This window comes from Tupaia chinensis, unplaced genomic scaffold, assembly GCF_000334495.1.
Source record: "Tupaia chinensis unplaced genomic scaffold, TupChi_1.0 Scaffold145916_1, whole genome shotgun sequence".
In the NCBI taxonomy this organism is placed as follows: Eukaryota; Metazoa; Chordata; class Mammalia; order Scandentia; family Tupaiidae; genus Tupaia; species Tupaia belangeri.
The window spans coordinates 226,384-238,790 of NW_006205774.1; the positions used below are offsets into that span (position 1 = coordinate 226,384).

Genomic DNA, 12,407 nt, shown 5'->3' on the forward strand with positions numbered 1-12,407 from the left:
CCCTACAAAAGGAGCATACTTGTTTGTGTGCACACGTGTGTTTTTCTTTCTCATCTTCTGGCCCACACTGATAGTAGTTGGGCTTGACCAGTTGGACCTGATTTTTACCTACCTTTCACCTACTTGGAGTTTACTCCCTCTCTGGCACTACTGGTTGTCTCTTCATTTTTGCTTTCATGTCTAGGCGCCAAGTTTCTAGAACTAGAAGTGGTGACACAATTGTAAACAGTCTGCTTGGCTCATATATTAACTTTGAGTTTTAGCCAATCTTTTGACTTTTGTGAGTTGTAGACTATCTATCATGCTCAGATGTCAGTCTTCTCAAGACCACACTTGCTCGCGGTGTGGTCCCTGTGTTCGACTGTGTGGACTAAAGAACATTTCGGAGCCACGTATAAGGAGATTTGGTTACCTGCCTATAGAGAACCCTTTTCTTTTATTGAAGATTTATTTTTTAAATCTTATTTCTTTTATAAGGGGGGAGAGAGATACCAGGGTCTTGACCCCATAAGCCACTCTTCATTTCAGCCAGTTCAGCATTATGGGCACATGTCTCTGGATGTGAACCTGAAAACCTTCTCATATGAGTCAATTTCAGTGTCATGTTTTACTCTGAACCACTGTTTGTCCCCTAGAACTATATTTTAAAATAACTTATCCAAGGTTGCTGTCTGGTAATGACCTTCAAGTTTGTATTACAGTGAGAGTGCATTAAAAAAACAAACAAACTAAAAAAACAAAACTTGTCAGGCATGAAGGTGTCTTTTTAAGTTTTTTTTTTTTTTTTTTTTTTTAAATAGCATTTAGAGGCATCTTCGTGAGACAGCTTTCATAACAGCAATTGAAATCAATAGATGTGTTGCCCGAGGAAGTATTGCATGGAGGCTATGTTTGAAAAGAAGAATTTTTCACAAGAATTGGAGCAAGACATAAATTCATTGTTATTTAGGTAGTTGTTGAGTCTCATTTGGGGGCTCTTGGAGAATTTGACTGTTTCCTTAATTATCTAATGTGTAAACTAAATCTTCTGAAGGCATTCTAATTGGTAAAAATCAATTTGCAAGCCACTTCAGTTATTTCACAATATTCTTTCTCCCTTCCATCTTCAGGGAATACTCAATTGTATCTTAGCATCCCTTTATAGTATTTGACCTCAATGGCCTGTGAAAAGATTTTGAACTGATGATGACAAGTGATTTCCACATATTATTGCGTTGTTGGGAAAGTCATGACACATTTTTGCATAGAAAATCATGTTAGACTTTCCCAACAACCTAATAGTGTATAGAACTATTGATATAATACTTATTTTTTTAATATGAGAAAATCATGTGATTTGTGCACAAAAGTTGGTCTAGACTTTGAGATAACTTGTTGAAGGTATGAATAAGGTATGCCTTTAACAGTGGGATCAAAATTCCATTTCACTTAAATACTCTGTAGGTAAAAATTATTTGTGCTCTGTGTCTCTTTTTTGTGCTCTAGGCGGCAGGAGCAATTCGACCTCTTGTATCTACTGTCATCAGTCCATCTGCTGATGGTAGCTTAGACCACTCGCTAGACCGTGCCAAACACAGAGCAAGTGAAATGCCACAGGCTTTTCTGTTTGATGTGATCTATGAAGCTTATCAGCAGGTAAGAATCCTGAGTTTTTAAAAAATACATGATTATGTTGGGGGTTTCTTAAGCTATCTCCACTATTGGAGAATTTTTGGAACTTAGGGGACTCAACATGTAGTTGTACTCAAGGCCAAGACTGTAGTGAAGTAGTAAGGGTATGCAGCTGGATCAGAGAAGACACAGTGACTAGAATGATTGATTCACAAGCTTCCTTGCACTGTCCCTCCCCTGAAGCGTCACACGGAGCACACACTCATCTAGCAATAACAATGCAACACATGTGTGATGTTTCTCCCCAGGGAAGCCCATAGACTCAGCACTCAAAGTATTTATTGGGAGTGATCACATTACACATCCTGTGCCTGGCACATACAAAAATTCTAGATCCTATAAGGAAAGGATTTCAGCCTAAACCATATTGTTGATGCAGATAGTCCATGCACAGTGAACTACCCTTACAAGTCAACTCCCAGATGCTGGCTGAGAGCCTACCTTGGAACCTTTCTAAGTACAACAGTCTTGAGCACGACATGGTACATTTTCTGCATAGCTGCTTAGACATTTTGTTAAAATTTTAGCCAATGATAAGTAACTTCTTTTAAAGTATCATATAACTCATTCTTGTTGGGTTACCTTGGTATTTTCATGTTTTGAAAACACTTCTGAATTTATATAATTTTATGTCATTTATTTGCATGTTTGAGTAAACAGTTATTGACTATCTGGTGTTGAGCTTTTCAGAAACTTTTTAATGAAATACAACTTGGAGCAACTAATCCAATGGTTGGCTGATAATAGACAATCACTAAATAGTTCGAAATAGATGGCCTTTTATGATTATAGGATAATGGTAAAATCAATATTCACATTTATATTAGAAGAATGTAATGGGACTGTAGGTAGTGTGGAGGTTAAGGAAGCTGGATCATGCCTGGCTAACTTCAAGTCGATTTCCGGATTCAGTAGCTTGAAAAATCACAGCGAGTGCATATGTGTACATGTCCAAAGTCCCAGGGGAAGAACGGAGGAGAAGGAATTGTGGCATGGCCATCCGTGGCCACTGGGGAATGATTTCTTTCTCTCTGTGTCTTTCTGGTGAGCTTATGTACACTATAGAAAAACTTAAAAAAAAAAAAAAAGAGATATAATGGATATAATTTAGAAAGAAGGTAGTTAATTACATTTAATTATGATTCATTAATCTTGACTATCACTCATTTTAAAGTGTGATGATATAGATTAGAAATCCACTTTAATAATGGTAGTCTGCAGTTTATAATTTATTGAAAAATGAATTTGGAATGTATGAGTTTACCTTTTGGATTTGGTCATTAATCATATACATATTATACTATTGTAAATTTCTTTGAGATTTATATTTAAATATTTTATAGACTAAATTTTGATGAGCTCTATCATTTGTCACATTTGAGATGAAATAATTGGTTCAATTTTATATAACAAGTATATAATATGTATTATAATAAATTATACATAATACCTGTATTTTAGAAGAGTATGATTTTGTGAGCCTCACATTGGAGTAGCCTTTTCAGCAGCTCTTGCTGTATATTTTGACTATAGGACACAGTATAAGGTGTGTGAGGTTAGAGAAGAGTGAAACCTGGGGATTTGGGGAAGTTGTAGTTGGAGAGAATGTGACTTATTCTTCCTGAAGTCTTTATTTATTTATTTCACATTTAAAAAAATTAATTTACATGTAATCACACATATCTTCACAGTGTATAATATTGCATTTTCCAGCATCAATACCATGCATTTCAGTTAAGACAAAGACATTACTGTATACATTATCATCAGCAAATAGCTTTTCAGTTTTTTGTCAATTGAACATACTTTTTTCCTTCTCATCCCCTTTCCTCCCTCCCTCCCTCTCATACCAACCCCCACCCTTTTTAAATTTTATTATCTTTATTATTTAAATTTTTTTTAATTTTAAGAAAAGCAGTTTTAACTTTAATAAATCATAGAAATGCTAAGTACCTTTGCTTAAAACTTAAAGCCAGGAAACAGGTTAGGATTCTGTTCAAATAGTAGATACATGAGCCTATTGACAGCTCAAGACAGGAAAAAAAACCAAAAACAAAGCCTAAAAGAAAAGCAGCAATGTTTTAGTCAAAATCATAAAATATAATCTTCCCAGTTAAATTTTGGGATATAATATTCAACTCCAGACTTGTCCCTATTAAGTTGGCCATTTTCTTAGCTTTTGAACTCTTATTTCTGTGTGTCTGTATTTAGTTTTCCTGGTATAGCACTCCCTTGAGAACGTCTTGGAGATCTGGTCTGGTGTTGGTAAATTCTTTCAGGTTTTGTTTATCTGAGAATGTTCTTTTCTTCCTATATGAAGGATAATCTTGCCAGGTACAGTATTCTTGGTTGAAATTGCTTTTCCCTTAGCACTTTGAATATATTTTCCCATTCTTTCCTTGCTCACATTGTTTCTGATGAGAGGTCTGCTGTTAGCCTATGGAGATATCCTTTGTAGGTAACTTAATGTTTCTCACTTGCCAGTCTTAGTATCTTGTCTTTGTCTGTGGTTTTGGTCAATCTGGCTATAATATGTCTTGGAGAAGATCTTCTTGGATTGATTCTATTTGGGGTCCTTCGTATTTTTTGGGACTGGATCTTTGAGTGCCTTTCTAGGTTTGGAAAGTTTTCTTGCAGGATTTCATGGAATAGATTATCAATGGCCTTATGAGTCTCTTCACCTTCTGGGATACCAATTATCTAGATGTTCGGACATTTGATCATATCTAGTATTTCTTGTATATTATTTTTCTTTTTTTTTTTTGGTAATTTTTTTTAGTCTTCATGGTGGATTTTTCTAGGCCAGTGATTCTATCTCCTATGTCTGAGAGTCTATTTTCTGTATGACCTAGTGTGCTTTTAATACTTTCAGGGGAGGTTTTGACTTCCCGTATTATAGCCATCTCAAATAGGTCCATTTGATTCTTTTTATAGTGTGTATTTCCTCTTTTAGATCTGCATGAATTTTCTCACCTCCTGAAATTAATCTGCTCCTTTCTCTTGTCTCTTCTACAGTTCATTGTCTCTCTCCTCTTACATTCCTCTTACATCTTTGTTAGCTTAGTCATTATGAATATTCTAAATTCTTTATCAGACATTTCTATGATTTCCATTGAACTGTCTCTGGATGAAGAAGAGTTATTCTTTTCCCTTGGAGGAGAGGTATTTTCTTGCTTTCCCATATTTCTTGTGACCCTGTAGTGATTTCTAGTCATCTGATGAATGGTGAGTTTCTTCCAAATTCTTGAAGTTTAATCTGAGCATTCAGGAGCGTGCAGAAGAAGGTAATTTGGAATCTCTTTGGTATTCTGTTTTTATCCTTTGTGCAGCAGATTCAATGGGTATTGAGAAATATGTTAACCCTAATAGTATTTGAATGTTTGGCTATGGTTTCCTTAGCTCTGTCTAGGGACAGTGAATGGATATTAAGGAGCAGAGTGATGAGATAAAAGAAAAAGAAAAGGAAATGAAAGAGAGAGAGAGAGAGAGAGAGAGAGAGAGAGAGAGAGAGAGAGAGAAAAGAAACAGAGAAAAAGAAGGAAAAAAAACCCAAAATTTATTTTTTTAAAAGAAACAAAAATAGAGAACTGTGTGGCACATGCTAGTTCTCTTCTAGGAGTCTTCTTCTGAAGGTTGGCCCCTTGCCTCTCCTAGAGGGGAGGAAGAAAGGGGATTATTAGCAAGATAAAGGAGGGTCTGAAAGCCAAGAGTATACTTTACTTAAAAAAATTTTTAAAGGAAAAATTACAAAAAAAACTGAGAAGACAGAGACAGTGTCAGAGAGAGACAGACAGAGACAGAGAGAAGTCTAGAAGGGCTCCCTACCACTCGAGTTTGAGGGCTGGAGGCTGACTTATCAGTAGAAAATATTCATTTCTCTTCTTTCTCTGAAATCATTAGTTCTCAGGAGCCACAGAGAAGTCTTTTTCTGAAGGCCTGCCCCTTGCCTCCCCACTCGAGTTTGGGGGCTGGAGGCTGAATTCTCAGTAGAAAATCTTCATTTCTCTTTTTTCCCTGAAATCACTAGTTCTCAGGAGCATGGAGGAGTTTTCTTCTCTCCTGAAGCCTTTGATACTAGATGTATTTGCAAATATTTTTGTATAAAGTTGATTTGCAGTATTTGTATGGATATTAGAATTTGACTGAATCTGTATTTTTAGTGATTAATTAAAAATTCTGAGATTAATTAGTAGACAGTTTAAAGGGTTGCTGCAGTTATTTTTGCAGAATTTTTATTGAGCATGAAAATGCTATTGAGGGAACCAGCAGTTAGCGTAATGGCTATATCGCTGGACTCCCACGTAGTCGACCGCGGTTCGTGTCTCGGACCCGGTGGCTTAAATCTCACGCCGGACGCGTGTGCGTGCGTGCCCAAGATCCCGAGAGGAGAATGGAGGAGAAGGGATTGCGGCGTGACCATCCCCCCTGGGGGGGTGATTTCTCGCTTTCTGTCTCTATGTCTCTGTCTGTCTGGTGAGCGCACGCTCCCTATAGCGAAAACCTCTCCAAAAAAAAAAAAAAAATGCTATTGATAGTGTTACATCATTATAGTGTTATATTGTATAGAAAATATATTTTTCATCATTATGTCTGAATGTATGAGTGTGTGAATATGCAGATAAACTAGGAAGATTTGTTATATTGTGTAAACACTGAAATGTTGCAATTGATAATTTGAAAGTCAATTTGTAGGTGTAATCTTTAAGAGACATAAATATTTATTTGTTTCCAAATGGTCTTGGGTGGGTCCATGTTATCTAGGTATTTGTTTGTAGGTGTTGGGAAGGTGTTTTTTTTTTGTTTTGTTTTTTTTTTTTTTTTGAAGAAGTAAACCTGTCTTATACCCTGGGAATTCTTAATGACATGTTAAGAGGTTATTTAAGGAAAAGATTTTTAAAGAAAATAACAATGACCATTAAAAAGTAATGAACAGAAATTCAATAGTGGAAAATAGTCATCTCCAGGAGCATGAACAAAAGTACAAAGATTTGTGCAGAGGATTATTATTGAAAATACACTATGAAATTGTGCTTGGTACAGTTATAGGAAAAATACATTTTTATATGAAGCAACTTTTCAAATTATATGAGTTCATTTCCTGAGAAAATTTGTGTGGTGGTTACAAATAATCAGAACCTCATTGTTTAGAGACCAAGCCTCTTTTTAAAAATTTTTTCCTTTTAAAGGTTTTTGCTATAGTGTGTGTATGCTCACTTGCTGGAGAGAGACAGAGAAGGAAAGTGAGAACTCCCCAGGGTAGAGGGCCATGCTGCAATCTCTTTTCCTTCATTCTCCTCTTTGAATTTTTTATGTACACATGCCTGGTGTGATTCTCAAGCTACTAGATCCAGGGCTTGAACCGTGGCCATGTAGGAGTCCAGCACCTTAACCAGCATGCCACTTGCTGGCCTCCACCCAACTTCGCAAGTGCTTCCTTGAGAGACAGACAGAGACAGGAAAACAGAAAGTGAGAAATCACTCCCCAGGGGAATGGCCATGCCACAATATATTTCTCTCTATTCTCTTCTCAAGATTTTGGGCATAGATGCACATGAGCCTGGCGTAAGTTTCAAGACACTGGGTTCAGGACTTAAAACGTGGTTGGCCACGTGGGAGTCCAATGCCTTAACCACTATGCCACCTGCTATCCCCTATTATTATTTTTTAATTTGCTACAGGGCACATGTGATCACCAAAGAGAGAGAGAAAAAATGAGAAAGCAAGTCACCAGGTCTGGGACTCTAATCTTGATTCGCTATGTGAGAGTGCACCCCAACCACCATGCCACCTACTGGCCCCTGATTTCTGTGTTTTAACTAGAATTCACAAGGCGTCTTCCAAAAGTTAATAGAAAAGTTTTATTGTGTAAAAGCTATGCATGAACTTAATTTTTTTGTACCAAAATAAGTTTGTACTTTAACTTCATCGTTCCATGAACTTGAAACCCCATTGTATTTGATTGTTAATGGGGACGAAACTTTCTATGTTGTTTCACATTTTTTTGTTTTGCTTATAGTCTGAAGGCTACGTCTTTATATCCCCATGAAGTTCATGTGTTGAAATGTAACTCCAATGTGAAGGTATCAGAAAGTGTAGCTTTTGGGTGGTAATTAGGTCAAGAGGGCTCCACCCTCATGAATTGGATTGGTGCCCTCATAAAAAAAGCTTCGTGAGCTTATTTGCTCCTTCTGCCATGTGAGGATGCAGCAAGAAGGTACCATCTATGGAAGATGTATCCTCACCAGGTACTGAATTTGCTACAACCTTGTTCTTGAACTTCCCAGGCTCGAGAACTGTGAGCAAAAATTCTGTTTGTAAATTACTCAGTCAGAGGTATTTTTGTGATAGCATCCTGAGTGGACTATGACAGTAATATCTTACTAACAATGCTTATTAATATTCATCCTTTTTTTTTCTGAGTTTCTTGCATTTTTCTAGATTTAGTGAAATTTCTCGTATTAGATACTATGCTTGGTTTTACACAGTACTTACATCTTCTATGAACCTGTCTATATTGTCATCAGTGTACTTTATTTTGATACAACCAAATCATGTGTCTAAGGTCTTATCTAAAAATTCTTTCCTGAGGCCAGCAGGTGGTGTAGTGGTTGCATTGCTGGACTCCTATGTGGCTGGCTACAGTTCCAGTTCTGGATCTGGTGGTGTGGTGGTCAATGTGGTGGACTCTTATGTGGCCAACCGTTGTTTGAGTCCTGCACCTGGTGGCTTTCTTTCTCACTTTTTATCTCTCTGGTGAGTGTGCATGCCCTATAGCAAATTAAAAAACAAATTCTTAAAAAAATAGTCTATAATCTAGGGCTCCTGATTTTTTTCATCTTTGTAAAGTAAGCTAGTTTTTATTCAACATTATTTACTAAGTCATTCTTTATGAACCAATTTGTGCCTCTCTTACACTCCATGTATAGAGGCACACACACACACACACACACACATATATATTCCATATAATAGAGGCACAAATACACACACATACACACGTATATATTTCTGTGTTCATTAGTCACTGTATTTTTTTGTGACATTAGCACCTTGATTATTTTCTTTTGTTAATTATTTTCAAATTATCTATTTCAGTATAGGTTTTCTAGCAAATAGAGCCTCAGGCAAGGCTTAAATGCTGATGTAAGATGATGTATTACTAATCTGGCCCATGTCTCACAAACAAACACAGCTGGTCACCTCTTTACATGGAACATGTTCAGACAGGCTTATTCAAAACTGTATTCTCCCTCCCAGTGGACTGTTCTTAGAGACAGAATTCATCTGTTGACTTTCATTTGGTTGACATTTTTCCCATAGGCAGTACTTGCACTACCTAATCCAGTCATGGAGGAGGCCAGATCCTATGGTCTTCCCATGGAACTTTGTGTCCAGATGTAGTGGCAGCAAGAAATCAAATTATGGTTTGTGTCCTCAGTTTTAGGACCATGTTGGCCTACATCTAGTCAATCACTAGACAGGTAAGACCAAAAGAATCTGAGACAGAGCATGAGATGTGAGTGGTAACTATGCATTGACCTTTCTTACTTTTCTATAACTGTGAAATATTATATTAAGTTCTCTCTGATTTAGAGATTTTATAAGAAGTTTTTGAAATTTAGTTTAGGAATTGAGTTGGCATCATTAAATTTTTGGTTGCCTCATTTATGAACATAGTATAGCTCATTTGTAGTCTTTTAGTGTTTTTTATTTTATGTATGTTTACATAAAATACATAAATACATTTACTATTTGTAATGGTTTTACAGAATGCAACTATTATATCTATCATTTTCTTCTACACTTTTTGCATTGATATATGCAGTTAGGTGTTTTCTATTTTATTATTATTATTATTTTTACATTCAATTTACCCAACGTGAAAACACTTCACACCAGTCTAGCTGATAATCATCCGTTTCTGTGTCCCATAAATGTCTTGCCTCTCTATTTTTCTATTTTTCTTGTGTATAGATCTCACAGTAGGCAAGTATATTGCAGTCTGTCTTTTTCCCCCCTTACTTTTGCTATAAGTCATGTGTGCTCACCAGAGAGTGGAGAAAATGAGAAATCACTCCTCATTGGGGGATGATCCCTCTGCAGTTCCTTCTCCTGTGGTTTCCTCAGGATTTGGGGCATGCATGCATGTGTGCCTGGTGTGATTTTCAAGCTCCTGAGTTCCAGACTTGAAGCATGGAGCTGGCCATATAAGATCCAGCACCTTAACCTCTATACTTGCAGTCTGGTTTTAAACATGTTGAATTCTAGCTTTACTATACAAATGATTATATTGTTTGCAAATGAAGACAAATATGTCTTTTCTCTATCCTTTTAAAATTTTCTTTCACTGTTTGTTTGGCCAGGACTTCTGGCATTGTGTTGTATAGGAGCAAAGATAAGGGGGTATGTCTTTGTGGATTTCATTAAAAGACTATGTCTCATATTTTTTTAAAGAATTATTTATTTACCTTTTTATTTTTAAAAATTTGACTAGAGAAAAACAGAGAGGTAAAATGAGAAAGGAAGTTACCAGGCCTGAGACTTGAACCATGCTAGGCCATATGAGAATTTGGCACCTTAGCCACCATGCCATCTGCTAGCCCTTCATTTATTTTCTCTTTCTCTCTCTCTCTCTCTTTCTTTCTTTCTAACTGCAAGAAGACACGTGCACTTGTCAGAGTGGGAAGAGAAGGAAGGTAGGAAAAAAAACACTCCCAATGGAGTGTAGTCACCCCTTCTTCTCCATTGTTCTATACTGTTAGGATTTTGGGGCATGCACACACAACTGCCATATTTTGAAGTCACCGGGACTGGGATTCAAACTGCATTCAACTAGATGGGATCAACTGAACTATATTCAGTTCCCTTAACCACCAGACTATGAGGCATGTCTTGTCTCATTTCTTCAGTATAAGATCTGTAGGCTTTGTAACAGGAAAACTTTTACTTTTCTGAAAAAGCCTTGTCTGTAAGATCTTGAGTATATATTTATGGTGTTTGAAATCTTGTTTTTCTATGCCTATTTAAGATCATGTGATATTTCTTGTTTTCAGTCTAATGTAAAATAACATGATATACTTAATGATGCTGAACCATTTTTGTGATTGTGGAATGAACATTACCAGATACATTTGATACTATTAGATTTAACTGCCTGTTATTTTACTTGGGGTTTTTCCCTCCTCTGTGTTCATAATTTTTTTTTTTTTTGCTGTCCTTCCCTGATTTTCATGGCAAAACTTTATCAATCTTATGAGTTGGGTCACTTTTTTTTTTGGTTTTTTCCCTCCTCTGTGTTCATAATTTTTTTTTTTTTTCTTTTTTTGTCCTTCCCTGATTTTCATGGCAAAACTTTATCAATCTTATGAGTTGGGTCACTTTTTTTTTTCCTACTTACTGGAAGAATTTTAATAAAATAAAGTATTGGGTTGTCAGAAAAGTCATGACATTTTTGTATGTTTTTCTAAGCAAAAATGCTCACAACTTTTCTGATGACCCAATAATACTCTTGGAATTCTGATGGAGCTGCCCAGTAGAACTCTATAAGTGTGGAGCTTCTGTGGGAATGAATTGTATAAGGGAGCAACTTTTGGGAGCTGGTTGTTAGCATTTCCATTTTTTTAATGGTTATTAAATGCATAGTCCCTGCCCCCCCCACCCCGTTTCTGTAGGGGATGTGTTCTAATAGCTCCGGTAGATGCCTGACACTGAGTAGTATATATTTTTCTCTATGTAAGTATCTATGAAAAAAATTAATTTATGAATTAGACACAGCAAGAGACCTACTATAAATAACACCATAAACAATTATAACAATATACTGCAACAAAGATTATGTGCCTATTACCTCTTTTCTGAAACTGTCTTACGTTACTGTGCTCATTTGTATTCTGACTGCAGGTGATTGCAGGATGCTGAAACTGGAAATTGAAACCCCAGATAAGAGGGGAATATTATAGCTAGGCTTTATTTCACTTGCCAACTTTGACACTGTATTATTTTTTTTCTAGAAATTTATGGTTAATATTTTTGAATTTGAGTTGAAAGCATGGATTGTATATTTCAGTCTTTCTTAGATTTTAATAAATAAATTCTAAGCTACAAATTTCTTACTTAATACAATTAGAATTTTCCTAATATCACAAACTTTGAGATATAGTGCTTTCATTGACTTATAGCTCTTATTTAATAATTTGCTTATCTCTAGGAAATATTGGAGTAGGTAAAGACTTCTTAAATAAGACCCCCAAAGCACAGTTAATAATCCCCAAAATAGACAAGTGGGATTACCTCAGACTAAGAAGTTTCTGCATGGCAAAAGACACAGTAATTAGTGTGAATGGACAGCCCTCAGAATGGGAAAATATTTTTGTAAACTATGCATCAGATAAGGGACTGATAACCAGAATTCACAAGGAACTCAAGCAGCTGTTCTGGAAAAAGACCATCAATCCTATTAAAAGATGGGGGAATTACTTGAAAAAAGCCACTCTCGGGAACCAGCAGTTAGCGTAATGGCTATGTTGCTGGACTCCCACGTAGTCCACCACGGTTTGCGTCCTGGACCCCGTGGCTTAAAACTCATGCCGGGCGCGTGTGTGTGCATGCCCAAGATCCCGAGAGGAGAATGGAGGAGAACAGATTGCGGCGTGGTCATCCCCCTTGGGGGGTGATTTCTCATTTTCTGTCTCTATGTCTCTGTCTGTCTGGCGAGTGCACATGCCTTATAGCAAAAA

At 36.5% G+C, this 12,407-nt stretch overlaps 1 protein-coding gene across 2 annotated transcripts in view; it reads left to right on the top strand.

Moving 5' to 3' along the window:
* The window catches only part of CRPPA (CDP-L-ribitol pyrophosphorylase A), a 359,812-nt gene that overhangs the window by 35,846 nt on the left and 311,559 nt on the right, over window positions 1–12,407 (top strand). For both annotated transcript variants that reach the window (XM_027768352.1, XM_014584235.2), the window contains exon 3: window positions 1,486–1,635. In XM_027768352.1, the coding sequence (XP_027624153.1) occupies window positions 1,486–1,635 (150 nt within the window). The remainder of the gene's footprint in view (window positions 1–1,485; window positions 1,636–12,407) is intronic.